The 27,856-nt window shown below is 50.0% G+C and overlaps 1 protein-coding gene across 1 annotated transcript in view; it reads left to right on the top strand.

The window, feature by feature from the left end:
- Positions 1-27,424, top strand: part of CLEC16A (C-type lectin domain containing 16A) — a 196,166-nt gene extending 168,742 nt beyond the window's left edge. Inside the window, exons 22-23 of the mRNA XM_016197595.2 lie at positions 16,014-16,175; positions 26,647-27,424. Coding sequence (XP_016053081.2) covers positions 16,014-16,175; positions 26,647-27,002 — 518 coding nt within the window. The 3' untranslated portion in view covers positions 27,003-27,424. The remainder of the gene's footprint in view (positions 1-16,013; positions 16,176-26,646) is intronic.
- Positions 27,425-27,856: the final 432 nt, after the last annotated feature.

Raw genomic sequence — 27,856 nt, 5'->3', positions numbered from 1 at the left:
TGACAGAAATGGATGGAACCCGTGAGCTGTCCTACTGTTCCTGCAGGCCTCTTGTATTCATTGTGTGTATTCATTAATCCACGAATGTAGAAAAATATCAGTGAAAACTATAAAAGCACCAGGAAGGAGAAATCAGCACACTCCACCCCCCACCCCCGAAAAGGTGGATCATTAACCTTTCAGTTTACCTCTCATCTGTGTCTTTCTCTGTTTTTTTTTTTTCTTCTTTTTCCCCCCTGATTTTTAGTTATCAAGAAATACATGAGTTGACTCTTCATTTTTTAAAAATTAAAATGTTACAAATGGTGCTTAGGTTCCCTTTGACTTCTCTCAATTCCCACCCCTCCCCCGACATCCCAGTTTGGCTTATCTCCTTCCAGGCCCTTCTCTCTGCAGTCACATTCCATATGTGTGCTCATAGCCAAGGGACAGGACCGAGCCACAACCTATTCTCTGCAATTCTTAAATCCAGATAACACTGAAAACCAAAAGATTTGTCACAACTCACTGTTTGGCACAACCTGCCCTGAACTATTTATAGGCTATTTATAGGAGTTGCATGTGCCATTTATTGTGAATATGGATGTTATCTTCCTACAAAAATTTACTATGTTTGGTTTTAGCTGCCTGAGACCCAGCTAAGGGTGTGACCTAATATATATGTGTGCACCATGGGGCCTTTTAACCCTCAGAGATTCTAAATTCCAGAACACGTCCAGCTTCAAGGATTTGTAGGATAAGGGATTATAGATCTGTAATTGTCTTATAATTTGAGCTTCCTTCTTTTTTTTAATCTAAACAGAATGATAATTCTGTATACCTTTCTGCAGCTTGATTTTCATACATCACTATGAGTCAAAAATCTTTCTGTGTTAATGCAGATTTCACTCATTCCTTTTCATGGCTGTGTATTCCAGTGTGGATATATGTGTTTCTTTGGCTGGGCATTTGGTTGTTTCTGGGTTTTCACTATCCTAGACAGCACTGCAGTGGGTATCCTTGTATGTACCTCTCTGTGCACAGGTGCAGCCCAAGATCAGAAGTACTGGGTTATGGGGTTTGGTTTTTAACAACCTCGCTGTTATGTCAGGAACATTTCCCTGTGCTGCAAAATACCTCTTCCTAAAGCTTCCTTTATTTGTTTGTGTGTTTATCCTCACCTGAGGATATTTTTTTTAATTAATATTAGAGAGACAGAAAGGGAGAGAGAGAGAAACATCTCTGTGAGAGAGAAGTATTGATCTGCTGCTTCCTGTATGCAGCCTGACTGGGGATCAAACCCACAACCTTTTTGATGTACAGGACTATTATCCAACCAACTAGCCACCCCGCCAGGGCCTAAGCTTCCTTTTTAATGGCTGCATAATAGTCCATTGTCTATTGGTTTCTTACAGCTACTGTAACAAAGTACCATAACTTGGGTGGCTTGAACAACAGAAATTTATTGTCTCACTGGTCTGGAGGCTGGAAGTCTGAGATCAGGACTTAGCAGGGCTGGTGCCTTCTGAGGGTGATGAAAAGGAAGTGTGCCTCTCTCCTAGCTCCTCTTAATTGGCTGGCAATCGGTTGTTCCTTGGCTTGTACAAGCACCACCCCAATCTCTGCCTGCTGTCACATGGTATCCCTGCATACACCTCTGTGTCCAGATTTCTGTTTTTCATAAGGACACTATTCCTATTGGATTTGGACCCATCCTATTGACCTTATCTCAACTAATTACATCTGCAGAATAACCTTATTTTTAAATAAAGTCACAGTCTGAGGTGCTGCAGATAGGACTTCAACATAAGAATTGGCGCGGGGGTCAGAGTTCAACTCACAACAGTCTGGATTGGCCAAAATTTACTTAACCAGTCCACTTATATTGGCTACTTAAGTTATTTCTCCTGCACTATGAATTGCCCTGCAATGAACATCCTTATACAGAAATCTGTATCTGTGTTTCCAATTATTTCTTTAGAAACCATTCCTTAGGATCCCTGGGAATACCTGTATTTAAGCCTCTTGCTTGCACCTTGCCAGGTCGCTTTCCAGAAAGAGTGGGGGATGCCCGACTGGCCATACCCAGGCCACATATTTTCACTCACTGTGGCTCTCCAGAGATGGGGGCTGCCGGGTGCTTCCAGGCACAGTCCTCTCTGCGGCGTGTGCGCGTGCCCCCGGCGTGGGCACCTGCTTTCTTCCTGTCGAGTCTCATTTTTATTTCACTTCTTATTCCTGCCAAGAACAGGGAGTGTCCGCAGGTTAACAGCAAAATAGAAACTGTAGCTCAAAATGTCTGTTTAGGGCATGTTTCTTTTGCAGCCGCATCTACGAATAAAGATTGCAGAAATACCGGGCTTTCTGGGCATCAGACATTAAATCAATTGGGGCAGTTTCACTCACAGGGCAGCTTGCCAAGCGAGACCAGGAGAGAGAAGTAAGTTCTCTGCTTTGGTTCAGTTTGTAAAGCCCGTGGCAGCCTACATCACCCCACTCCTTCCAGAGGCAATCAGGTAATAGGCATCAGCCACTTTGGGGGTGGGGAAGGTGTTCTCAGGGGCCATTCAAAGAGAGCCAATTCGAAGGCCTTTCAGGGCAGAATTGGAGAGCTGGGGTCAGATAAAGAAGTCCAGAACAGGAGCTTAATTTATGTGGACTTCAGAGAAGGAGGCAGCAGAGGCACCCTTAGGAGAACTGGGGGTGTTGTGCGTGTGCTGCACGGGAGGCCAGGGCTCGGTGCTGGAGTGCCCCGGCTCAGACGGCACGGGAAGACAGACGCTGCACTCAGCAGGGCAAGGGCCAGCGCTGCGCGCCGCAGGGCAGGATGCAGGGAAGGATAAATTTAGCCGGCGTTTCAGGGGAAAACATCGATCTGAAATGTAGTGCTGTCTTCTAAAGGAAAGTGAGGGCTGCAGGCCGGTCATTTGGGACAATTTCGCTTGAACAGATAAAAGCCCAGGAAAAGCGAATGCTTGTCACCAGCTTATCCTGCGCTGGCAGATCCGTTTGACAGAAGGGCAGCTGGTTTCTGCGTGGGAATGATGGATGGTCCCCCCTCGCCCTTCTTTATTTTCCCCAAGAAAAGGTGCTGCCATGTCTTCTGGAAAGATTTTTGGTTTATTTATATTTCCAGTCCCAAATGTTCATCTTCACTGAGTTTGCTTGGCCCGGGCTGCTGACATCTGACGCCCTTCATGTGTCAGAGCAGGTCCACTCCCAGCCCCTCCCAGTTGTCTCGTAACTAAGCAAAGGACATCTGGTGGGTGTAGACAGGCTTTTTGTTTTAAACCAGACGCTTCGGACAGTCACATGGCATCGTGGCATTGTTTGTACCTGGGCGAAGCTGAGGGATGTGTGTACGTCCCAAACAATAGAGCTTGTGTCCGAATGACGTGTCCGCAGCCTCCCTTATTGGGTGGTGGCAGCATTTCTCTTGGTGGCCTCCCTCCAACACTGCTCCCTTTTTGGAAGAGGAAGTCTGTCAATATTTGGGGCACTAATCATCTGCGTTCGGGCGCCAGGGGTCATTGAAAGGCTGAGACGTTTCCAGGAATTCATGGCTCTGAAAACGTGGGGCTGACCGTAAAGGGTTTCCAGTGAGGGTATGAAAGAAAGAAGCCCAAATCTCAGCCCCACCCCCACCCGCCAGCCCCGAGCATTGTCCATTGTGTCTTGGATTCTTGGGAAGAAATGGTCAATGTACGCGGTGATGTGGGTCCAAGTTAATAATGAATGTGGAGGAAGAAGAAAGGATGTTCAATATTTAAACGTTTCAGAGCGCGCGCTTTGTTCGGGTTGCCAGTTACCGCCCTCCGCCTGCTTCCTGGCTGGGTTCTGAACACCCGGCTCTGCCCAGCTCCGCAGCTCACCCTGAGGCGGGTCCTTAGATCCAAGGGGAACAGAGCCTCTTGTAGGCAGCCTCACACCCGCAGCATTTCTTCTCATTTTCTGTTGGCATCCTTAAAGGAAGGGAGATGACAGTGTGCAAACTGGGGATTTTATGAATCCTGGAGCACTCGTAAGGAGTTTCTAAGCTTTGCCTTCATGTCTAAAGTTGTCTTAATTTTCCCATATTAGTTTCTCTTGGAACTATCTTGTATTTTAATACAAATCTTGTGCTTTTGTTCTTCTCTCTAACAGATAAAAGGGCTTAACAGTGAGACACTGTGGTCACGATTAGGAAATGTCTATCCACTTTACCTACTAGATACACTCCTTAAAAGTTGCCTATAATGCAAGATTCTGTGAATCAATTTCTTTTTTCTTCTTGACATACATTATATGAAAGGAAAAGCATTCCTTTTGGGGGAGGGAAAAACATTTGGCCCCAAGACATAATAAAATCATGCTTAAGGATGCAGCAAACTTTAAAGTCTCTTCGTTAAAGGAAATCAATACTTTTATGATGAAATATTAATAATACTAAAAAAATAAGTCAAAACTACAAATGCAGAATGGCCAGGGTGATTTTAACGTTGAACGCATTAGCTTAGCATTTGCAAGGAGGCACAGAGGGAGAACAGAGCACGCTGGAGCCCCTTTGAGAAGCCACTTTGAGTCCTGTAAGCCCCCTTTTCAGGGCTTTTCCATTGGGAAGACACATCTCCTTAAGTGTCAGGATCATCTCCAAGCATTTTGTTGAAGCTGCTGCCATTTGGAAATGAAAAGATTGAATCCAAGCTGGAGAGAGGAGCACACACGTGTGTACAGACGCACACAGGGGGAGAGATGAAAACCAAAAAGGGAGAACTGAGGAAAGCTACTTTGAATATACAGTTGACTGTTTCTCCTCCCCTCCCTCCATGAATTATTTCCAGTGGAGATCTTTAAGAGGGACAAATTCAGCTAGGTTGAACTGTGTGAAATCACCATTTCCATGGGTCATGCTGGTTGAACATAGGCAATTTCATACAGTCCCACCTAATACATTCAACTCTCTAGCAAAGAAATACTAGGAAACAGAACAAAGTCATGTGTCTTGAACCCAAGCATGAAAGAGTCAAGGTGAAAATAACAACCCATTGTCTCACTTACTATTTTCATAAGAAAGCCCTTAAACTTAGATATTTCAAGTTACTTTAGAAAAGCTCTCTTTGTTGACTCCTAAAACCTAAGTCATAACAGCAAGCATAAGGAAGAATTTTGCTTTGTGTTGTGTTGTTTTTTTCCAAAGAGCTGAGCCAGTCCTTCTGCCAGTGCCCCCATGTGTAAAGACATTTATAAAATGAAAATCCCCAGTTCTTACCTCATTGAGCCCAAGTTCCAGGGACCATACACACCAGTTAAGTAATCAAAACAGCTCATGCTAACTGAACATTTAGACTGTATCAACTGGTTCAGCCCTCACGGGCCCCTGGGCTGTGTTTTTGTCATCCCACTTTACACGTGAGAGCCACACGCTTTCGGGATAAGTGGTTCCCTGGCAGTTACATGCCCATCCAGGGTGGCCAGACCCCCGGGTTCTCTCTTCACCCCTGTATCCTGTACCCAAAGTGGGAGCTACAGGCTCAGATGCAAGTATTTGTTCTTCTCAAGGCTCTTCCCTTGCAGACAACAGAGCCGTATGTACAGCCACCTGCTTGTCTGTGTCCCACAGGTCGCCAAGACAGAAGATGACAGAGTCCTGTCTGCTTGAGACCTCAGCAATGGCATTTGAAGCTTGTTCTGGGCCCTCCACATTCTTCCCTGATTCTCTCTGACCCACACAGATCCAGATAGTGTCTCTGGTGCTTTTTGTTGATGATGTGTAATAGAACGTCATCCTCAGTCAGTGTGGCTTAACCCCAGTCTGTTAAAACACTGGGAGAGGCCCAGCTACAGAAGTTAACCACCCTACTCTGCAGAACCCGAGTTCTGACAAACACACGCAGATGGAACCAGGACCCTGGGTGTACAGTTCTGCTTTGGGAATGTATTAAGTATGTGTCAAGTGTATGTGCCTTTTTCAGAAGATCCAAACTAATTCCTTGGCTCCTTTGCACAGCACCACCTTATAGAACACACAAGGCTGGGCATTCTTGTCAGTGTGGGGTGTGCACCATGTGGCCTCCCCTCTTCTGCCCTGAGAGCACAGAAGGCTGATGAGACCGGAGACTTGCCAGAAAGAATCAGGCAGTCCTTGGGCCCATGAGAACCTCAAGAAGTTGTCCTTTGCAAGCTGGGCTGTAGCTGACCCACCCCAGCCCTGGCTAGTGATTCCAGAATCAGAATCCCTGGAGCCAGAAGAGTCCAGGATCATGACCCCCTCCCTGCATCTGGAAACTATCTAACCCACCTCCCTCTTGCTGCTCTTCAGCCCTGTTCTCTGCCTCAATAGAGAGGCAGCTGAGACCGCCATTGACAGACTTTCTAGTGCCTTTGCTGAGCGACTGTTGTGAGCTCTTTGCTTACTAATGTACAGACGGCAATGCCATTGGAAGAGGACAGGGCTGGGTCAGGTGGGGACCTGGTCCTTGGGAATAAAGCCCATGTCCTGGCAATCTTCAGTTTTAAAAACCCAGAGTGATGCCCAGCCAGCGTGGCTCAGTGGTTGAGCATTGACCCATGAACCAGTAGGTCACTAGTTCAGTTCCCGGTCAGGACACATTCTGGGGTTGCAGGCTCAGTCCCCAGTGGGGAGTGTGTAGGAAGCAGCCAATCAATGTTTCTTTCTCATTAACGTTCCTGTGTCTCTATCCCTCTCTCTAAAATCAATAAAAACATATTTTTAAAAAAACCAAAACACCCAGAGTGAGGTTGTGCCACTGTTAGAGATCCTCAGAGATCTAGCTCACCTGTGTCCACATACCGGCTGACCTTCCATGTTACCCTTTCAAAACAACCAGAAATAACAGTATTTAAGCTTTTTGAGGTACAGCCAGTCAGTGATCTAGGAGGTCACCTGTGGTGATGTTGCTCAGGCTTGGCCGAGGAAGCCATAGAAATGCCACTTTCCCAGACTCCTGATTTGCAAATGTGCCCCTGCATTGGACGGGAAGTACACAGGAAGAAAATCAGAAATCACATAGGGTGACCACTTCGAGGAAGCCCATAGATTGCCCCTAAAGCCCAGAGCTTGTTCACACAGCCCTGAAGCACTAACTGAGGTGTGGCTCACTAAAGGGAATTGGAAGGACAGTCTCCACGCAGGTAGCTGAGTCTTCCTCCTTCCTCAAGCCTTAGAGTCCTAGCAGTGAGTGAGGGAATTGTTGGGGGACCCCGAGGGTGCTTCTGGCCTGCCGGGTTGCTGCCATTCTGAACCCTTGCCCCTGTGTTGGTAGACTCCTTCATTTTATGTGACTCTCAAGAGGAATCCTGCACACAGGCCTCCCCTGGCCCAGTGGTGCACCGTTTTGGGGCTTGACTCTGACCCCTGCTTCCTCAGCACCCCTCCCCCACACATGTTCTTTGAACAGTTAGGGTAGTTTGGGTTTTCTGGGGTGGCCCTCCACTCAGTGGCCCCCACCCCCTACTGCCTTCCAGTGTGGTTCTCATCTTCCCATGGCAGTGGGGAGGAAACAGTCTCTTGCGTCAGAAGCGTGGCTGAGAAAGCTGTGTGTTGTCTGTAGACCCTGTAGGCTGCAGTCTGTCCAGAGCCACCAGCAAGCTAAAGTCCTAAGCTCAGTCCCACCCCAGCCCTCCTCTCTCGCCCCAGGGACCTGGCTGACTACACTGTGGGGTGAAAGGGCAGAGCTGAGGAAGGAGCCAGTGAGGGAAGAAATAAGGCCATGGCCGCACTTGCTGTCTTCGGTTCTGTGTGCGGGGTCACAGGTCGATTGATTTTTTACTGTTTCCCAGCATCAAGGGCTGGTGAGAAAATCCGAACACTACATGGTGGAAACCTGAGCTGAGGCCGAGTGGAATGAATTTGCTAATGGAAGGCAAGCTCAGGGCACCCTGACCCACCTCACGGTCCTCATTCAAGTCGGAGACTGTCAGAAATGCGTGGGTTGCTTCTCCTAGATCAGCCCTTAGTGGGTTTTATTTTATACTTTTCAGTGTGGAACAAGCATATATAGATATCACTTTTTGTTAGGGCAGACAGCTCTCCCCTCAAAGTATCAGAGCTTTATCCTAAAAGAGGGCTCTTAAAAACTAGACTTCTTTGAAGCACATCTGTTGAGACCTCAATGACTCAAGGTCATGTACTTCAGCCTCAGAAGCCCTCATGTGAAGAGCTTGGGCAAGGGGACCTCAACACGCAGCACCGGGAATCAGCCTAGTGCAAGGACTGTGGCTGGTGGCCCCCACGGACAGGAGATGCTCTTGGTTTGGCTTGCCTGGAGTTCCCTGCTTCAGGTTTAAAAAAGGGATATGAATTGAGTTGTCCACAGTTTTAATAATCAGGAGATTTTACATAAAAATCCAGACACCCAGCTTCTCTTGAAGAACAGGAAACCGTGGCCATCCTGAGGGCCATGTTCTCAGGTGGCAGCAGTCAGGAGAGGCTGGGGAGCTGTACTGTCCAGTGTTCTCCAGTCCCTATCCGCCTCTGTCACCTCCCTGACATGTTTCTCGGTGCCATGTCATGGTAAACTAGGAGGAGACTGATGGCAGGTGGCAGGACGGTGAGCCTTTCACCCTCAGCCCTCTTCATTCACTGACATTACCCATCCAGCCCCACAGTTCTCCAGTGTGTGGCCCATAGGCTCGAGCCTTTAAGGTACCCACTTGCCATGTCTGATTTTCAAAGGTAAGATCTGCAGAGGTATCTCGAATAATGGGAGACGTCCACCCTTGTTAAGGCTCCTTGTAGCCAGGATGGTTCCATTTTCATCTCATATAGATTGTTGAGGAAAAAAGTTTGCAGAACTCTATGATGTGGTGGGATCTTCCCAGAACTAGGCCCCGGCTCTAGTCAGGCAGCTGTCTCTTCCAGGAAGCTGCCTTTGGGGACCTTGCCCAGGAGGGTGTAATGGGACGGGAACCTAGCATGCACACTAGAATGTCTCGAGAGCCAGGTTACCTGGGTTCTCCTTGATAGCTTGCTCCCAGGAAGCTCAGAGCCAGGTGCTGACATCAGCTTCCCACAGCTGGAAGTCCTTCTGGTGTAACTTCACTTTCTACCCACCTTTTATTATTGGACTCTCATCATTTAGTTTGTGTTTCAGTGGCTTTCCGTATTTAGTATCTATGGCATTTGGGTTTGGGTTTGGGTTTTAAAATATAAGCCACCTCAAATTCCTCCTGTAAGAGCGTCTGTAGGAGATGAGGCTATGGGTGAGGTTCCTGCCATTTAGTAGAGTGCAGAATCCCGAGATGAATTCCAAGCCACTGGGTTCCTTCCACGTCAGCTCTCTAAAAAGGTCCCTGTTGGACCCCTCACATGCTTAGGTAGTTTTCACATCTTCCAGTCTTTAACCTGGAATAGTTGCATTTTAGTCATGTAACCATGTAACCAGCGTCCTTGGAGGAATTGCAGTCTGCCAAACAGCGCAATCTCTGAGCAGACCACAGACGTCAGCTGGGGCCTCCCTGCTCCTTGGAAATTTAAGAAACCTTTGGCTCAAACCCCTCAGTTCTCCAGCCCAGGCACATGCAAGCCCGTGTACATACAAGAGACTAGTGCTCTCCCGTTTCCACGTCTTGGCCTTCAAGGGTAATCTCTATGTGACCTGGTGTGAACCCAGAGGAAACTCAGTTCCTTTCACTGGTTTCCACCAAAAAAGTCCACTTGCGCCACACTAGGAAAGGGTTGAAGAAGCATTTCCTAAAGATATGGGGGATTGCAGGAAGTCCCCTCCCCATCTTAGTTGCCCCTTCCCTTCTTTTTCCCCACCCCTCCTCTCAGATTTCCCCCAGGAAGTGCAGGGCAGCTTTCCCTGCACTGGAAGCTCTGGGGACCAACTGTGGAGGTCAGCTCACGTCCCTCAATTAACAGTGGTGTTTCACAAGTGTCCGTTAGGATTAGATTCAACTACATAGTAAAGAAAAACCCTAAAGAGGTGTATTTCCTTCTCAGGTAGAGGAAACCTGGATGAAGGTAGTCAAGGGCTCCACATAGGCATCAGGGACCCAAGCTCCTTCCTGCTCAATGCTCTGTCATCTCAGTGCTCCCTAATATGTGATTCATTCTCATGGTCCAAGATAGCTGCTGGAGTTCCAGCCGTCACATCCATGTTTTAGGTAGCAGAACAGAAGAAGGCACACCTCTTTCATTTTAAGAAGTCTTCCTGAAATCCAATATGCCTCTTTCATTTCTATCTCATTGGCTACAACTTAGTCACATGGCCATGCCTAGCTGCCAGGTTCTGTAACTACAGATGAAGGGGAGAATGGATTTTGGGAGACAACTCACAATATCAGAAACGCTGTCCAAAACCCTCCTGTCTCCAGAGGATTGCAGGTGCTAGCTTTGAAAGTAATGGTAGTCATTGTACAATATACAACAAAGCATCTTGGAAGTCAAGTTTCTTATGCTCTACTTGGGAAGGTCAACTCCTTTATGGCTGATGAGGCCCCAAGGTAGACAGGGCGGGCTCGGGAGCACAGGGGAGAGAACAGTTAAACCCACCCGCTGCAGCTGGGCTGAGCTGGCCCTGAGCTGAGCCAGCCTTAAAGGATGGGGCAGGGAGCTCCTGGCCAGGTGGCTCAGTTGGTAGGAGCATCGTCCAGTAAACCAAAAGGTTTCGGGCTCGATTCCCAGTCGGGATGCACACAGGAGACAACCAATTGATGTTCTTCTCTCACATCGATGTTTTTGTCTCTCTCTCCTTTCCTCTCTTTCTAAAATCAATAAAAACATATCCTTGAGTGAGGATTTAAAAAAAGATGATGGGGAAGGGATTTGTGAAAACTGAAAAGAGGCAATAGGGAATTGCAGACTGAGGGAACAGCCCAGCTGAAGCAAAGAGAAAGTGGTTCTTGTGAGAACCCACCTGGGCTGCTAAAGGCAGGCCGCCGCATCTCAACGTGTTCACCCAATGGTTCTGAGGGGTGGTTAGGTTTTGAGGAGAGAGCTGATGCAAAAGGCCTTGAAGTGTTGGAGCTTCCTTGAGTCCTGTGGATTTGACCAAGAATCTAAGGATAAATAGCAGAGATTAACAACTGAAATGCCAGGCAAGTCAAGTTGGGGAGGGGAGGAACCTGCTCACTCACTCCCTCCAGTTGCTGTCTTGTGGGAATGGGGCCCAGATCTTTCTATGTCTTATGAAGCCTGAAATTCAGATTTGTGTGTAAAATCTCCCAGTGTACTGACACAAACATGATGTGAGCCAACCATATCAGACCTGCAAGCCCCTGGGCTGCTGTTGGCCAGCTAGGATCCAGACTCACATCGCAGCCTGGCGCTCCGTGGGGAAAGCTTTAGTGGGTTTGCTATCCACAGAGAAAGGGTGTATAAACTGTATTTAAAGTGCATTTTCCAGTGTCTTCTCATAGAGTTCAAATCAGATTCAGATTTGTAGGTAAAAAGAAAACTGTTGACCACTTAAGCCAAGAGATCCTCATTAATAGAGGACAAGGGGCTTGTCCAAGATCACAAAGCCATTTGGGCAGAGTTACGACTCAAACTTGGGGTTCTGACTCCAGCCCAGTGCTCCCTCTATCAGTGGGACTCAAATAGAAGGCTGACCTTTTTGTTGTATTTTTGTACTTGACAAATGCCAGAGACTTACTCGTGAGTTTATCTTCCCAGAATAACTGGCAGAACAGGGCCAAAGGGCAGCAAGAAGACCTGGCCCACCCCTGGGAAGCCCGGGCTCCTGGAAAGCTGGGGGGGGGTGTTTTGCCATTGACGCAGGTCCGCCTGCTTCTGGAACATCTCACCTGGGCCAGCTTTGGGAGGTTCTTAGTGAGTCTGAGGAGAGAACTTTAAGCCAGCACAGATCCCAGGGGTGTGTTTGGGAGCTGGAGCGTGTCCAGCTCCCACCAGGCAGCTGTGACCCTTCCTTCATCCTTCCTTACTTTCCTGGTTTAAAATAACATTTGTAGTAAGAATCTTGGAAAATTCAAGCAAGCACAAAAAATAAAATTCGCCATAATGAAGCCACTGGGTTCTCCTACAACTTCAGCTCGGATCCCTTCAGCCTGTCCTACTCTATACAAGGAAGGAGGCAGAGCCTACACTTTATTTTTTTTTACAACGATGGGAGCATGTGGGACATGATTTTACTAACCTTTTTCATTTACTATGTCTTATGCTTTCCCCTCTACACTTCCACAGCAGCATTTTTATTGGCAGCCAAGGATTACATCATCTAGACGTGTTAGAATTCATTTGGTCTTTTCCTGATTGTTGGATATTTCGGTTGTCTCCAGTTCCCTTTTACACACACCAGTGCGTTGCACATCCACATAGTTCACTATGTGGATCCCTTCTGCAGCACAGATTTCTAGATGTGGAATCAGTCAGGTGGTATGAAAATCTGTATGGCCTTTGATACACATTTTGCAGGCTGTTCTTGAGACATACTCTGGGAGAGCCAAGAATTTTATCTGCTTGAGATCTCAGGGAGGCCCATTTGCCTGTGCTCTTGTTCCATGACCTCTGGCTTGTCTGTATGTGTGTGCAAGCACAGAGAGTGTCTTTGACTCACGCCCAGAAAGCCCCTGGGCTCCTCTGCTGAAGACAGGTCAGCAGGAGCTGCCTTGCTGGATGTAGCAGGTACAGGAGGACAGGTGTTGCAGTCACAGGCCTTGTCCTAATTCTCTCCAGGGCCCTTCTGACCGTCTGAGATGTCAAACTGACTCAAAGTGGTTGACACCTTGATTTGGGAAGGAGCCCCTTGAAGTTGCAGGGGAGTCAGGGCACCCAGAAAAAAAAAAAAACATTATTGAGCCTTTCTGGGTTCCCAGTGCCATGAGGGAGAGGAGGGGAAAGCAGGAAGGTGAGGAAAGAAGGGAAGATGGGTTTTTAGTAGCAGCAGGTGAGGGAGAGATGCGTTCAGTCACCTCTGCCCAGCTAGACCCTGCAAACGGGTGGTTTCAGAGGTTGGAGACTTTTTTTTCTATTTAACCCTCAGCACATGAACAGATGTGCAGTATTTATTGCCAACCTATGGCTTGACCCCAATCCATTTCCAAAATGAAGGGACTTTTAGTAGTCTAACTGCAGTTTTAGCATCTTGTCTGCTACCCCCCAGGCCCTGCCTGAGACATCTTATGGTAATAAACCAGGCTTTAAAGAACTTGGGAGAGAAGACATGTGTCAAGTGAAGGGGTTAATGACCACCTTCATTCATCATCATCCATCCATTCGGGCCGAGGCGTTGTCGGGAGGGTGAGAGGCTTAGTCCTAACTCTGTTCCCACACTCGCAGGCCCCTCTGTTCAAGGCTCTGATAAACTCGTGGCTCAGGAAAAGCCAACTTGACATTTTGATTTGTTGAGGGGCGATTCATTTTCTAAGCAAGTAAACAGCTTGTGAACTTGGGGGTTTACCACTTGAAGTGATTAAGAAGTAAACAGCTGTAAAGCTGGTCTGTGGGGCTGTGGCTGATTGCCCCTGGGATCTTCCTGACTGGTGTTAGGATCTGTCTCTGTGTTTGTCATAGTTCCTCTGAGGCCCCCCCACCACCACACACTCAGAATATCACACAGGGCCTCTTCCTGAGAACTCCAGCATGGTAATTCTGCTCTTCTCCTGGCAAGCAGACCTCCCCCCGTAGGTGGGGGCGGGGAGTGTCATCCTCTACACGCACCACGCTCCCACTGGGCCTCACATCCATCTGCCATTACATTGCCCCAAACCAGGAGGTCCTGGTTAGAGAGATAAAAGGCTTGGCTTTTTAAAAAGGAGCTGATCCTTAGACAAAAATAACTTCACACAAACATTAGTACAAAATAGCCCCTACGTGGTGGCCAGGTGTGGGGCCCACTAAGTCCTAAGGGCGACTTAGAGCAGCGGGTCCCCTTGCACACACCACCCCCCCCAGCCAGGCCCTGTGCCCACCCACGGGTGAGTGAAGGGAAGAGGCTCAGGGAAGTGCAGACTTGCCCAGGCCCCACAGCTGGTAAGTGAGCCGATCAGGAATAGAACCCAGGCTTTCCTGGTGCCAGAGCCCCTGCTCTCTCCTCTACCAGGCTCTATTGAGGGCCAGAGAGTAAAATATTTCAGGCTAAATGGTTTCTACGGCAACTACTTAGCACTGCTGATATAGCTCAAAAGCAGCCACAGACAATATGTAAGCAAAAGACTATAGCTGTGCCAGTAAAACTTTATTTACCAGTCACTGGGCCATACTTTGCTGACCTTCCTGAGTTCTGAAAAACAAGGTCAGGGCTTGGAGAACCTTCTGGAAGAAGTGTCAGCAGGAGCTAGACCATGTGAGGTTCAGACAGTATGGGTGATGTGAATGAGGTCTGGGGCTAGCTGGGGTGAGTGCACTCAGGGAGTGGAGAGGTTTGACGTGAGTGGCCAAGAAGATCGAATCCCCCCTCTCAGCTGGAAGGAGGACTTGCCCACCTCCCACTCCCTGATTTGGCGCTGCTTCTGAATCACGGGGAAAAACAGTGGGGTCCACAGAGCACCCGTGTGGTGGTCCTGTCCAGCTCCCAGGGTCTGCACAGGCGCCTGGCGTCACTGATGAGGCATTTGTTCCATGGGAGCTTTCGTGGATTTAGTTTCGTTGATAAAATCAGAAGCTGTGACCCTTTAGATAAGCAGGCTATAAAAAGGACAGACGTCCGGGTCTGCAGGAAGCACGCATCCACGGGGCGAGGGGCTCCTGCCATCGTAAGGAACGCACTGCTCTACCATGTGCCAAGCCCTGTACAGGATATTGATGAACTGGGGTGATGAGAAGTCGGTGAGACACCCCCAGCTCGCAGTTGGGAAATGACTCTGGTCACATGTCCTGGCTTCTGCGTGGTGAAGCAGGGTTTGCCCAAGCTCCAGGACTTGGGGCTCAGCCACTCCCCGTGCTGGGAAGGCCCCAGGCCCCAGAAATGTGTTGTATATGTCATCCCGTCTCCAAACCCAGAGTTGCTCTAAGGGCCGTGTGAAACTGTACAATCTTAACAGGGGAGTCTCTTCTGAGAAGTGCGTCCTCAGGCAGTTTCAGCGCCGGACAAGCACGGTAGGGGGCACTTACACAAACCTGGTCGTATGAGCTGCTAACACCTGGGCTGTACGGCATAGCCTGTAGCCCTCGGCCGCAAGCTACGGTGGAAACAGCACGGAGTAAACCGAGCACGAGCGGATGACGCAGTCAAGAGGCAAGGCCAGCACGCCTGCTGCAAACCTTCTAAGTGGAAAGAGCACCCTCTACGGCAACAGTAGAAAGTATAGTAAATACATAAACCTGTAACTTAGTTGTCTGTCGTCGGCATCCGGTTATGTACTGCACGTCGTCTGTACGACTGGCAGCGCCGTAGGGAAGTTCACAGCAGCGTCACCTCAGACTCAGGAGTAAGGAACGCCCTGCTCTGTGACGGCTGCGGTGTCGCTGGGTGACAGGAATTTCTCAGTTCCTCACACTCTTATGGAACCACCATCACTCACCAAAACGTCCTTTTGTGGCGCATGACTGTGACTGGTAGCTTGTCGTCGGGGCTTTCTATTTCCCACACCAAATTTGCCAGACCCACCAGGGCAGAGCAGTTTCTCTGGCAGGGGCATCTTGAGGGTTCTCCCCTCCCACCCAGTGTGGCTTCAGAGCTTGAGTCTGGTGCCCTGCCTTTGGCAGCACCGGGCACGTTAGCAAAGGCCCCACGTCCCTGTGTGAACTTCTCCAAGATGCCTCTGAAGCTCCCTGGCTGCATGTCCCTTCAGGGCCATAGCCAGCATGTTGCTGAGCCAGCGTCAGGCACTCAGATTTACGGCCCACAGCCCCGTCCTAAGTGCTATGGCTGGTGCCTGGCTGCCCCCTTTTTCTTGAAACAGCTTCAAAATATGTCCAGGTCAGTCCCATTACTAGTGAGGAGCTGACCCAGACCTTCAGGGAGCTGAGCGTGGGTTGGTTAGCATGGCCTTTTCACTAAGACCCTGCCCCACCTGTGAGGCGGGGGCTCACCCTACAGGGTCCCACATCCAGTGGGGCAGGTGGCACCCCTCATGCCAGGCCAGCTGGTTTCTTCCCGCTCGCTCACGTCACCCACCACCTTGTCTTACAGGCTTCGCCGTCGCCCAGTGCATAAACCAGCACAGTTCATCTTCTCTGTCCTCGCCGTCGCCATCTGCCAATGGGAGCCCCAGTGGCAGTGGGAGCACCAGCCACTGTGACTTGGGAGGAACCAGTTCATCGTCCACCTCCTCTGTCGCCCAGAGCCCATCAGGTATTGGCCAAGTGACACAGTGCGGGGGGTCCATGGGAACCTGTGATTCCTCAATGCCAAGACCACTGATAACCAGCTCCTCCTCACCACCTTGTCTGGGGACACTGCCACTCGGGAGGGATTCCGTATTCACTCTAACAGGATGCTGCTTACAGCCTGGTTCATTTAGCTCCCAGCAGGGTAGAAACTTCTCCTTTTGCAGACTGGTCCAGTGAAAGGCCTTCCCTGACCACAGAGCTGGAGGGGACGGACATACATTAGGCAAGCTGAGCCTAAATCTACCCCATCACCTCCAAAGTCTTAGGTGTCACAGGAGGGGTCTCCCAGATGCGATTGTTTGAACCCTGGCAAAAGAATTGTGTCTCTGCTAATTTTTTTCCTCCATAACATACCAGTTTCCCCTTTAAATGTTTGGTGAAATCCAGTTGTCTGTGACCATGGGTGTACCTGCTCCCCTTTTGAGAGTCAGTCAGAATGTGCTAGAGTCATACCTTGCCCTCCTGTCACTTACACAAGTGTCATGGACAGGCCCCATGAGCAGGGAGTCCAAAATAGGACATGTGAGTGGTTTCCCCCCAACCCCTGTTCTCAGCTGCCGTGAGCCCTCACACATGAGCGCACCGCTGCACTGCGTACGGACTCAGGAGTAAAGACACCTGGCTTATTTCCTGAACAGTGTGGCCCCAAAACGCAGCCAGAGGACAGGGCTCAAGCTGGGACAGCAGCAATGGCATTGAGAGTGTGTGTGCTTCACACCCTATATCAGGACCCCACTGGTCTGCTGGGCCCTGGAGATGATAGCATGTACCCCCATTTGGGGACCTTCAGAGTCTTTTGCTATTCCTGCAAGGTTCCATCCAGAGCCCTTGCCATCATATTTCAGGGACACCTCACCAAACTCTTGTTAAGTTATGGATCAACGGGTCATGACAAAGCGATGTGCCACGGCATGAGCTACCTCAGTGCCAGGGAAATCAAGGGCCCCTGGCCACTGTTCCCTTTGCTCCAGAGGCAGAGATCACCTTGGGTACCCACACCTCTTTCTGGAGCGTTTCGCTTCTGCAGTCCCTATCAAAGGGTTAAGCCAGCAAGGTCTTCGTGCCTGTGGCTCAGGGCACCTTGGCCTGCCTGCAGCCCCCCCCCCCAGCATCCACTACCTTTGTCTCCTATTAACATTCACAAGGCCCAGGCAGCAAGGTCACCCTCAAGCCACCTCACTCAGACTCTCTTCTGCTCAGCACCTGCTTCTCTGTCTGCCCCAACTGGCGGGAGATCACTCCCCTTTCTGAGCTATTTCTGAGCCCTATTTAAGGTTGGCCACATATCCAAGCAGTTGCCACTGCTGTTCCAGGCTTGTAGCAGGGAAGTTCAGACAGAGTTTCCTCCAGAAGCCAAGAGCATCCCTCAGCCCCCCTCTGAAGCCTGGTCTCATGCTGACTCTGGGGGCCGAAGTGCAGGGTTGTGCGTCTGTGTGCTTGTGTGTGCACCCATGTGTTGCCCGCATGTGCACATTTCTGTCCATGTTGTGTGTACCCAAACACATGCATACTTAACATTACATCTGGGATGAAAGGTCCCATCCTGGTGTAGCTAGTACACCTCTCTTTCATTTTTAAGAAGGCGCAGGCAGCAGTTAAGTAAACAAATGAGCCGTACTCTTCCTTGCCTCAAACTGAAAGCAGCAAAGAGACACTATCAGAATCTGCCATATATGCAGATGGTCCCCTGAACGTGGCCCGTGGGCTTCAGCTCTGCACCTTCCCTCAGAGACTCAGGGTCCACAGTGCACTAGTTCTTTTTTCTTGGCCTCCCTCAGCCCCTCTATTTCTACCCCCACCATCCCCTGCACAATGCCAACAGCATGTCTTTTTGTCTCAGAAATGCAGGAGCTGTTAGCCTGGCTGTCAGGTAGCCAGGCAGTTCTAGTCGATAACTGATGGGCAGGCCCTCCTGGGTGTCTGCTCCTGTTCGGTGCGTCCTCAGCAAGCTGTAGAGACCAGCGTGCCAGACCCCATTTTTTACACTGCCTGACAGTGAAAGCCTGAGGCCCAGCTTGCCTGTCCAAATCTCTGCAGACACTGAAATCACTCATCTCCTGGTGAAGGGCCGGCCTGTCGGGCAGCTTGTGCTTCACTCTTAACCAAGGACCCAACTTCCGATCCCTGAAACAAGAGAGCATCAGAGCACATGAGCAACTCCCTGTCACAGCTACCTGGCCATGGGAGCCAGCTCTGTCCCAGACCCACGAGCCCAGGCAGCAGGTCTCAGGAGGACCACTGTTCACTTGCCTCTTGATGCCAAACTTCCAGGCCAGGCCCCCCCCCTCCCACGTCCATCCAGAGGACACCACATGGGTTCCCTATAGGGCCAGGTCTACCCAGAGGGTCCCAGCATCTGCCTGGTCTCTTACCAAGCCATATCTTACCAAGCTATATCTTACTGAGCCGTATCTTACCCAGCCGTGCTGGGTAGTAAGCCAAGGACAGAGGAAGGAAAGTTCTGTTAGGACGGGTGCCCTTTGGCCAGTTTCCTGGTTTGACATAGGCTTGAAGTGGCGGCCAGTGTTCAAGCTTCTGATTTGGAAAGGCTGGCCCTGTGTTGCCTGCTCAGCAGACTCTCCACCCACAGGGCCTGGCAGCTCCTTTGAGGGCCAGCCAGGCGGGGGTGGGCCAGGGCCTCTCCCCACAGCCCAGCCAAGGGGCCACTTGTCCTCAAAGTGGTTTTTGAGGGCCCACTGCTGAGTCAGAAGCATTCTTAGCCCAGTGTTTCCATAGCCTCAGAGCCCAGGAAGTCCCTAGTGTGGAGAGCAGCGGCCAGGTCCTCTGCAGCCGGAATTAGCAAACTCCAGTGGCTCCTTTGCTCTTGAAGACATGCTTTGCTCAGTCAGGTGTTTGGTTGGGAAAGTGCACGAGAGATGCCATCCACCAGGGGATGAGACAGGCTCAGTTTTCCACGTCCTTGCTCTTTGGTTTGTATAAGGAGACCCATAAAGCCAGGGTGAGCCTCTCACCGTTTGAGCAGTCGATATGGCAGGGCACCTACTGCACAGCCTTCTCTGTGGCATGCTGTCCCCAAACAGCCCTGTGTGGCAAGCACTTGCTCAGAAGTACTTCACAGATGCCTCCACATTGAATTTTGCCTCACGTACAGTTGAGTACACAGGAGCTCAGAAAGGTCATGCAGCTTGACCAAGATGCTGCTGCTAGTGAGTGGAGGAGCTGGATGTGAACCTGAGCCTTGGCAACTCCCAAACCCATGCTCTACCTTCTGAAACAGCCCAGTGGGTATCAGTGGGCTTCCTCAATCAGTCTTGGGTACCGCCAAGGGTATCACAGAGACTTGGGCCCTAGGTTAAGGTTCCAGCTGGGGACAGCTCACAAGGTACACACACTCTCCTTCCAATGTGCATGGTTGCTCTAGAGCCCAAATGAAAAGCCACAACCCATCCACAGAGACCCAGGAAACTGCATGCTGTCAGCAAAGGCTGGCTATGCAGCCTCTGTTGGGGAAAGCCTGGTGGTCCCCCAAAATCAGCAGCAAAGTGGGCCCCAGACAGCCACATCTCTGTCAGCCCAAATGGCTTGGTCTTAAATGAGGGCATGGAACCATTCTGATACCTGGTTGTGCTTCCACCTCTACCCTCTGTCTAGCCCAGGGGACCTTAAGTTTCCTGCCTGAGTTTGAGAGAGGACAGGTTTATCCCAAATGCAGATTTTATCAGCTTCCCATGGGGCCTTCAGTATGAGTGACTCAAGTCCTGTGACTGTCAGACCTGACCTCAATAGGGCCCCTACATAGGCCCCCCCACACACCAGCCCCTCAGCCTTTCTTTTTCCCATTGCTTTTCAGAGAGAGAGAGGGGGGCAGAGAGAGAGAGAGAGACATCAATTGGTTGCCTCCCACATGCGCCCCAACCAGGGCTGGAGATCAAGCCTGCAACTGAGGTACATGCCCTTAACCGGAATCGATCCTGAGACCCTTCAGTCCGTGGGCTGATGCTCTAACCACTGAACAAAACCAGCCAGGGCTGTCATCTTAATGGCTCATCTCTCTGTATCTTTTCTGCCTTGACCTTTGTACCCCACCTCCACTATATTAACTTTTCTAAACAGATTCTGTTGAGTCCCTACTACGTGCATGCACTGGGGATACAGGGTAACAAAGCATTGAATGTGCAGGTTAGCAGGGGAGCCCACGGTCCATCAGAGACAACCGTACAGATAAGTGTCTAGTTATGAACTATGACATGGAAATGTGCAGGGGGCTACGACAGCACTGCACAGCTGCAGGAGGGGTGGAAGGCTCCTGGAGGAGGCGTCACTGGAGATGAACACCAAAGGATGAAGGGTTAACCAGGCCAGGGCTCCGTGAGGAAGGCAGCCTTTGGGTCTCACACAAAAAGAGCCTGGAATATGGCAGGAGACAGGTTGATTCCTTTTCACATCTCTCAGGGATCTCCCTGTAAATTCTGTCCTTCTAAACACAGACCAGGGCAGCCTGTTTTTGAAAAACAATCCCCATGCCCATCAGGGCCGAAGCCTGTGGCCCAGCACTGGCAGAGGGCCCCTCACACAGGGGAAGGGACCCCACCCAGAGGGGGGTCACTGGTTTGCCAGTTGCCCAGAGATAGCCTCTGTGCTGGGAGCACCTGCTTCTGATTTGCCATTGCATGCCAGAGACAGATTGTGTATGCTTATGAGCGGTTTTTTAGAAGTACTGACCCTCAAGTCAGGGCCAAGAGATGTCCCAGACTGAAGGCATGGTCTAAACTGATTTCCCACTGTAGCCAGTTTGGCTCAGTGACTAGAGTAGCGGCCCATGGAAGGTTCGATTCCAGCCAAGGACACAACCTTGGTTGCAGGCTCAATCCCCGGCCCCAGTCAGCAAGCAAGCGAGAGGCAACCAATGTGTCTCTCTCCCCCTTCCACTCTCTCTGAAAAGCAATGAAAAAAATATCCTCGGGTAAGGATTCAAACAAACAAACAAACAAACAAACTGAATTCCCTGGTAGACAAGGAACCAAACATAAATAGTTGGGAGGAGGGGTTTTATTTTCATCTTCAATTATTTACCTGTTAAAGGTGTGCAGAGGGGACTTTGCTCTCTGGTTTTAACACCCAATACATGAGTCGACCTGTTCCCCCACTTTTTTTTTTTTTTTTACATTTCTGATAGATAATAATTTTTTATTATTCTGACAGATTGATTTTATTTATCTTTATTGTTGAAAGTATTACAGATTCCCCTTTTTTTACCCATTGACTCCTTCTACCCTGCTTTCCTCTTTTTTTTAAAGTGCTTTGAGAGCTGCGCGCCCTGCACGGGGGCATCCAGGAACTCAGCTCATGTCGCCCACTCGTCCCACAGAGCTGGCCTGATAGGCTTCAGCTCATTCTCTAGTGAGAAAATTACAGGGTTAGTGTCAGCACATTTTTTCCTTAAACATTTTATGGTTTTGAGAAGCTGAAATTGCAGAGAACATATGGCGGGAAAGAGAAAATAGACCCAATTTTGGGACCAAATGTAGGGCCAGTAGGAACTCTTTAGAAATATTTTCTGAGTTACGCCTATGCACGCTCATGATGGTAGATACACACATGCAAATGCAGGCTCACGTGTGTGCGCACACACATGCTTCCACACGGTTACACACATACACATTAAATACACACATAATCTGTCACACATACGCTCTCTGGCCTGCACTGAGTCCTGAACCAGCCACTTTGCCTCCCATCTCTAGAGCTGCTGCATTTCACACATGCTCTGGGTGAGCTACTTTGAGGAAGAAGGAAAATCATTTGTTAAAAAAATGAAGTCAGAGTGAAAGCCAGCCTGCTCTTTCCAATGTCCCTTTTTAAGGCCCAGGGAATTATAAGATGTGGCCACTGCGACTCTTCCCCAAGATTTACAGAAAGAAGGAAGGTTTGGTTCCTGTCTGGAGCCCGACAGGAGCAGGGTACTGCTCAGCTGGGCTTCCCTCCCCGTCCTTACCTCTCCCTGGTGTGATTTTCTGAACATATGGCCTTCACCACAGGACACGACCCACTCTGGGCCAACTTATAGCCAGACAGCCCAAGGCTGACCTGCATGTCATTGAACTTGGTCACTACAGTCAGGCAGGATTTTTTAAGGACAGAGACCTGAGTAAAAGGTATCCTTTCTCCCCAGTTTTCTTCATGGCATTTTTTAAAACTTGGAGTAGAATATACATAACATAAAATGTACCATTTTAACGATTTCTAAACTTGTATTTTGGTGGCATTAGGTACCTTCCCCTTGTGTTCTTTGGCCTTGATTTTAAGCTTTGCTGTAATCCCAATTTTGTCTCAGAGATGACGGTTCCTTCCTTTCCAGTGAAATGCTCCTAACATTTTTGTTTCAGCCAGTTAGAACCCACCCCTGGCTGCTGGGTACCAGGTCTCACTTCTTCCTGCTGTGGTTCAGTCTTGGTTTCAAAGGTTCAGATCACCAGAGGTCACCTGGAGAGTGCCACCCATGGCTGGGGAGGATGTCTCGGAGCGCCTCGCCCAGTCGGGGCCTTCCCAGAACTCACAGAGCCGCGCTATTGGCTTTAGGGTGCTGACACCGGCAACTACTGGCTTCATCCGTTGGGTCAGAAACCTGCTTGTTTCACCAGCTGGTTTGGCTCCGATCCCCGAACCACATAGCCTTCCCTCCTCAGAGTCTCCCGGGGATGCAGGGTTTGCATCTTAACTGCTGGTTTGCATCGAAAACTGACTGGCAATTTTGTTCCTCTGGACCCTGAGGTTTCTCACCAAGACCAGATGTTGCTGATGACCCCACTCTCTCCATTCCAGCAGGACCGAACCTTTGCTGTCTTTACCCCGATTGAGTCCCGGTGCCACCTCTTCCTGGAGGGACAGAGTGAGGGGTGTCTTACCTGCATGGGGGGCTGCGCCCCACACCCCAGCTGGGCACTGCCCTGCCCCCCTTGCGTTCTCATCGATGCTTAGCGTTCGTCTCTGCTCTGTGCCCTCTCCATGTCACCTTTCTGTCCTGTTGTTAAAGGCTTTCTATGATCTGTTGCTGTGTTTCCCTCTAGTCAGGAGTGGCAGGAAAGGACGCCGGCGAGTGTTCAGCCTGTCGGAGGCCGACAGTCATGGCGGCCACTGGGTTTAGTGCTTCGAACGGCAGCTGTCACGGCAACTCTGGCAAAGTCAATTCAGGCAGGTCTCCTCCGTTAGCCTCCACGGGCCCATGATGCCCCCTCGCCACGCTGCATTTCTAGTCAGCAGGCTCTGCACGGCAGGCGGGGCAGGCTGGGGCCCCCAGGACACCAGGTCGTGACCTGAGAGCTGTCCTCAAGTGGCCATTTCCTCAGCTTCCCCCCAAAACTGGATCCCCCTCCCTTGGTGGCCTCATTTCATCTGAGGATCAAATCCCCTGGTTCTTTTCCCTTCCAAGCCAAACCCAGCCGCCTGGAAACACTGTCATTCTCTGAAATACCGAGCAGGCCAGCATCAGGCTCGGTACAGACCCTGAGCTAGAGGCAGGTATTCTATCTGAGCCTCGCAGGGCACCCCCAGCTTAGGCTACAGGGTTGGGTGGTAGAATTTGCAAAAAGCAACCAAGAAGTCAGCTTTTTTTTTTTCTTTTTCTTTTATCCTGGTCTTGCTCAAAGCTAAGCGATAGATTCAGTCACATTTCAGCCAAAGGCCAAAAGTTACACACACACACCGATGGCTATAACTCAATCATCCCCTTCTTACATTTAGTGCTCCAAGTAGTGGGGGGATTTGTTTGGGGGCCACAGCGCACCTTGGACCCCTCATGCTGCTTTCTCCCTCGGTGCTTCCCTCCAGGTTTCCCACATGTGCCCGCCCATTTGGCAGTCAGGAGCCTCCTGCCTCCTTTTGTGTTTAAAAGCTGTTTCCTCTAAGCTTTGCTCTCTGGCTTGCTGTGCTGTTCTGTTCTTCCCCACATCAGTCAGGCCCACCTATTCCAGACCGAACACATCAAGCCCAAATTTTTACTGGAAACTGTAACTCACTTAGCAAAGGTCAGCCGAGCCCCTGCCCCAAAGCCAAAGACCAGCTTCTAAGGCCAGCCAGGGATGTGATGGTCAGCTTGGGGCAGAGCCATGCAGAGGCTGAGCATCACTCATGGAAGCCTGGATATCTGGGATTTCCCACTCCGGCCTCCAGTTATCTCCCTGCCCCTGGCCAGGAAGCCAGAATGTCCTCCAAATTCCTCATTTCCTGGGCCAGGCCCCAACTTGTGGCCTTAGACCTCAAAAACACCAGCTGCAGTAACCTTCACAGCTCGGCACTTGACCAGAAAAATGTGTCCTCACTGGGTTATTTTTCCTTGGTAAAACCTGGCAAAGTCCCCCTCCCCCAGTGGATAAATGTGAAGATCACATTCAGGAAGCAGTTCTTAGTTTAAAAAATAATAAAGTAAAAATTAATTAATTAAATAAGACAGTGTTGTGGGTGATGCGTAAGAGGAGGTTATTTTTCTTATTAAAAAAATAGAGGCTGTTTTTTATAGGGAAAAAGTGATCCCTTTTAATAAAATTGGTTCTTAAAGAAGAAACCAGTTGTGTAGATATGGCAGTAGTTGTTGGTTGGTTTGTTTTTAATCTGATGGCAACTGTCCCACGTCCCTGATTCTCATCACCAAAACCCCACTGGGGCCCAGGAGAGAGGGTTGCGCCTTTCTGAATATCTGCTTGCAAACGCAGCCAGCAGGGAGGGAACTCTTACATAGAGTTTTGAGAAAAAACGTGAAGGAAGTGCTTTGCTGCTCAGTCTCCAGATGGCACAAAAGTGCCACTTGGAGAATTAGTCATTTCTCAACTGCCCTGTCAGCAGCTCAGCTTGCGTGTGTACCCACACGCACGAAGCTCACAGACGCATCCACACTCGGGGCGGGGGGGGCGCCGCGGAACAGCCGAGCCCCTCTCAGAGAGCAGCCGCAGGTCATGCTGGGTCAGAGCCAGAGCCTGAGCCTGGGCACAGACCAGCCCCTCACCTCAGGCGCTCTTCCCGAATGGAGCAAAGGCACAGAAATGGAGAGAAAGCAGAATGCGTGCGGAGCGTTCACTGTGCTGGGCTCAGATCACCCCCTACTCGAATCACTTTTTCCACCAGGGCCCATGTGTCCCGCTGCCACCCTCCGGGAGTGCGGACTGGCCCAAAGTCCCACACAGTGGTTTTTTCTGACCTTATTTCACTTTTTTTAAAAAAGGTGCCTTATAAAGACATTAACTAGGACCATGTCGTGCTCATGTAGCCTGAGTCTTGTGGGAAGAAACCCTGGCGTGGATTTGGGAGGCTCAATCTATTGCTTGCACTTTCTCTCCACAGTGGGAATCCTCATTCCCTCTCTCCTTTATCCCATTCTGTGTGCCCTTTGGTTTTATTTTGCTCTTGGTTTTTCCATTCTTTGCTCTGTGTTCAGTTGGCAATTTTATTTTGTTTTGGCTTAACTGTAAGAAAAAAAAAACAACTAACTGGAATCACATTGGACTAAAGAATGTCTACCACCGTTCCTGGGACCCAGAGTGCTTTCAGACTCAGAGCCCACACTGTGGTCGGCACCTCCCGACGTCCGTACAAATAAGAACTTGCTCCAGGCGAGATGCCCACAGCCTTATCAATGTTTTCAAATTACGGGCATGTGGCATCCTAGAAGATGTTTTCCACAATGCGCTCCAGTCACAACTGGCATTTCTGTCCAGGCAGATTCATCATTGGAAAGCAAATTAGGCCATTTGTCTGTAATATAAGCAAGAATTTTGAAAAGCACCCAAAAAAGAAATTGCCACTTTGAGAATAAGTGTATCAGGCGGAGGCTCCCCTGCCTTTCTCCTGACTTGGTTTCTCCCTGTGGGAACAGGAATGGCCCCGGGGGTTATGGTCCCTTTTTGAGTGCTAACTCAGCACTTCAAGAAGGAACAGGAGACCAACCAGTCTGAACTTTGGGTTTGGTTATGCAAGTTAAAAAGTTCTATAGGATTCCCTTTTTTTTTCTTTTTAAATATTGCAGTGAGTTCCCTCTTGGGTAAATGTCACCAAATTAGACTCTGGAAATGGCGGGGAAGTGATAAGCACCCCCAAGCCCATTTCCTCTCTGAACGTGTGTTTTTCCTCAGGCAGGTGGCTCAGGACTGGTGCATACATACAGCCCACCGGGGCCATTTCCTGGCACCCAGGAACTGGGCTTCCAGAGTCCACTCCTTGATTTTTGCACAAGCCCCTCATCTTTCCCTTGCATCATAAGTGAGGGTATCCGTGGGCCCTGACCCATTTCCCCCAGTCCTAGGTCAGGCTGGATTTACCAGTTTCTATGTCCCCAAAAGGAGGAAGTGGAGCAAGCTATTCCCTCAACACTGCCACCTCCCACCCAGATTTCCCGGGGCCTTGGTTCAGGACAGGAGCTGAGGGTGCCAATGGGAGCAGAATGTCTCAGAGCTAAGTGTCCCTTTGTTTTTCCCCCCACCAAGATGACCCCGCGACTATAGAACAGCCTCAGCCTAACCTTCCCGGCCAGTTGGTGATCGTCAGTGAAATGGAAGCAGACGCCAGGTCCTGCAAGAGCCTGGCAAAGAGCGTGGACACGGAGACAGTCAGCCTGCCCCCCAGCCTCACCCCAACCCAGCAGCCCACCATCTCCCTGCTCTGTGAGGATACTGCTGACACGCTGAGCGTGGAGTCGCTGACCCTCATCCCACCTGTGGACCCCCACAGCCTCCGTACCCTCACAGGTATCCCCCCGCCACCCACATTAGCCACAGAGAGTGCAGTGACCCCAGGTGAGGAGGCTGCGCATCCAGAGGCAGCGGACCCCACCAAGCACTAAGTCCCCACTAAGCAGCCTCCCTCTGTTCGTGTGGCCCCGCTGGTAGGGACCCTGTGCCACTGACTCCAAGGACACATTGCGAGCATCGCAATGACCATCTTCACTACCGACCTTGTGCTCCTTGACTCCGTTTGAATTCCTCTTTCACTTCACACTTCTTTGAGAGCAGCTGGGATTGGTGGAGACACCCCAGCAAACCCAGAGGGCTGAAGCCACACCTCGAGGAGGTAGGGTTCCTGGTCTGCAAGCCCCGCAGCCTGGGTGGCAGGACCCACCAGCACCACCCCCTTCATCAGCCAGCCCTCCCAGGCTCACAGCTCCTCCGTACCATCCCCAGCGTGCATGGAAGAAGCACACAAGGTCACTGTAGGTGGAAATTTGTAGAAAAGTGAACTTCGATAAACATCTCCTTTGGGTATTTATTTCCGCTTTGGCAGCAGGCGAAAAGCATTTATTTTAAAAGCACCTATTTTATTGAAAAGTCCAAAAAAATCCTCAATGCTAAGGTTTGATGTCATGTAAAAAGTGTAAGATGACTGTTAAGATTTCATTTTCATTTTCCCCCAAACTTCCCAGTGTTTTGGTTTAGAGTTCTCCATTTTCTTAAGTGATTCTTATTTCTTTATTACTAACTCTGCAAGCCTGTGGGGTGATAAGTACCTTCCTGGAAAGCTTAGAGTATTTTTTAAACAAAATAAAGGAGATACATGTATTCTCAGGTACACACAGAGCAGAAGGGCGGGAGGTTTCTCTGCCCTGGCAGCCAAGGGGCCTCTCGCTACCTGAAAGCTTTTTTCAATGAAAGGCCCAGTGCAGTCAGCTCCCGCTCAGGGCCCATTCCTCGACTCTGGACT

The sequence above is a fragment of the Miniopterus natalensis genome, chromosome 3, assembly GCF_054644295.1.
Source record: "Miniopterus natalensis isolate mMinNat1 chromosome 3, mMinNat1.hap1, whole genome shotgun sequence".
NCBI lineage: Eukaryota > Metazoa > Chordata > Mammalia > Chiroptera > Miniopteridae > Miniopterus > Miniopterus natalensis.
This window is presented reverse-complemented; position numbering and strand designations above follow the sequence as displayed.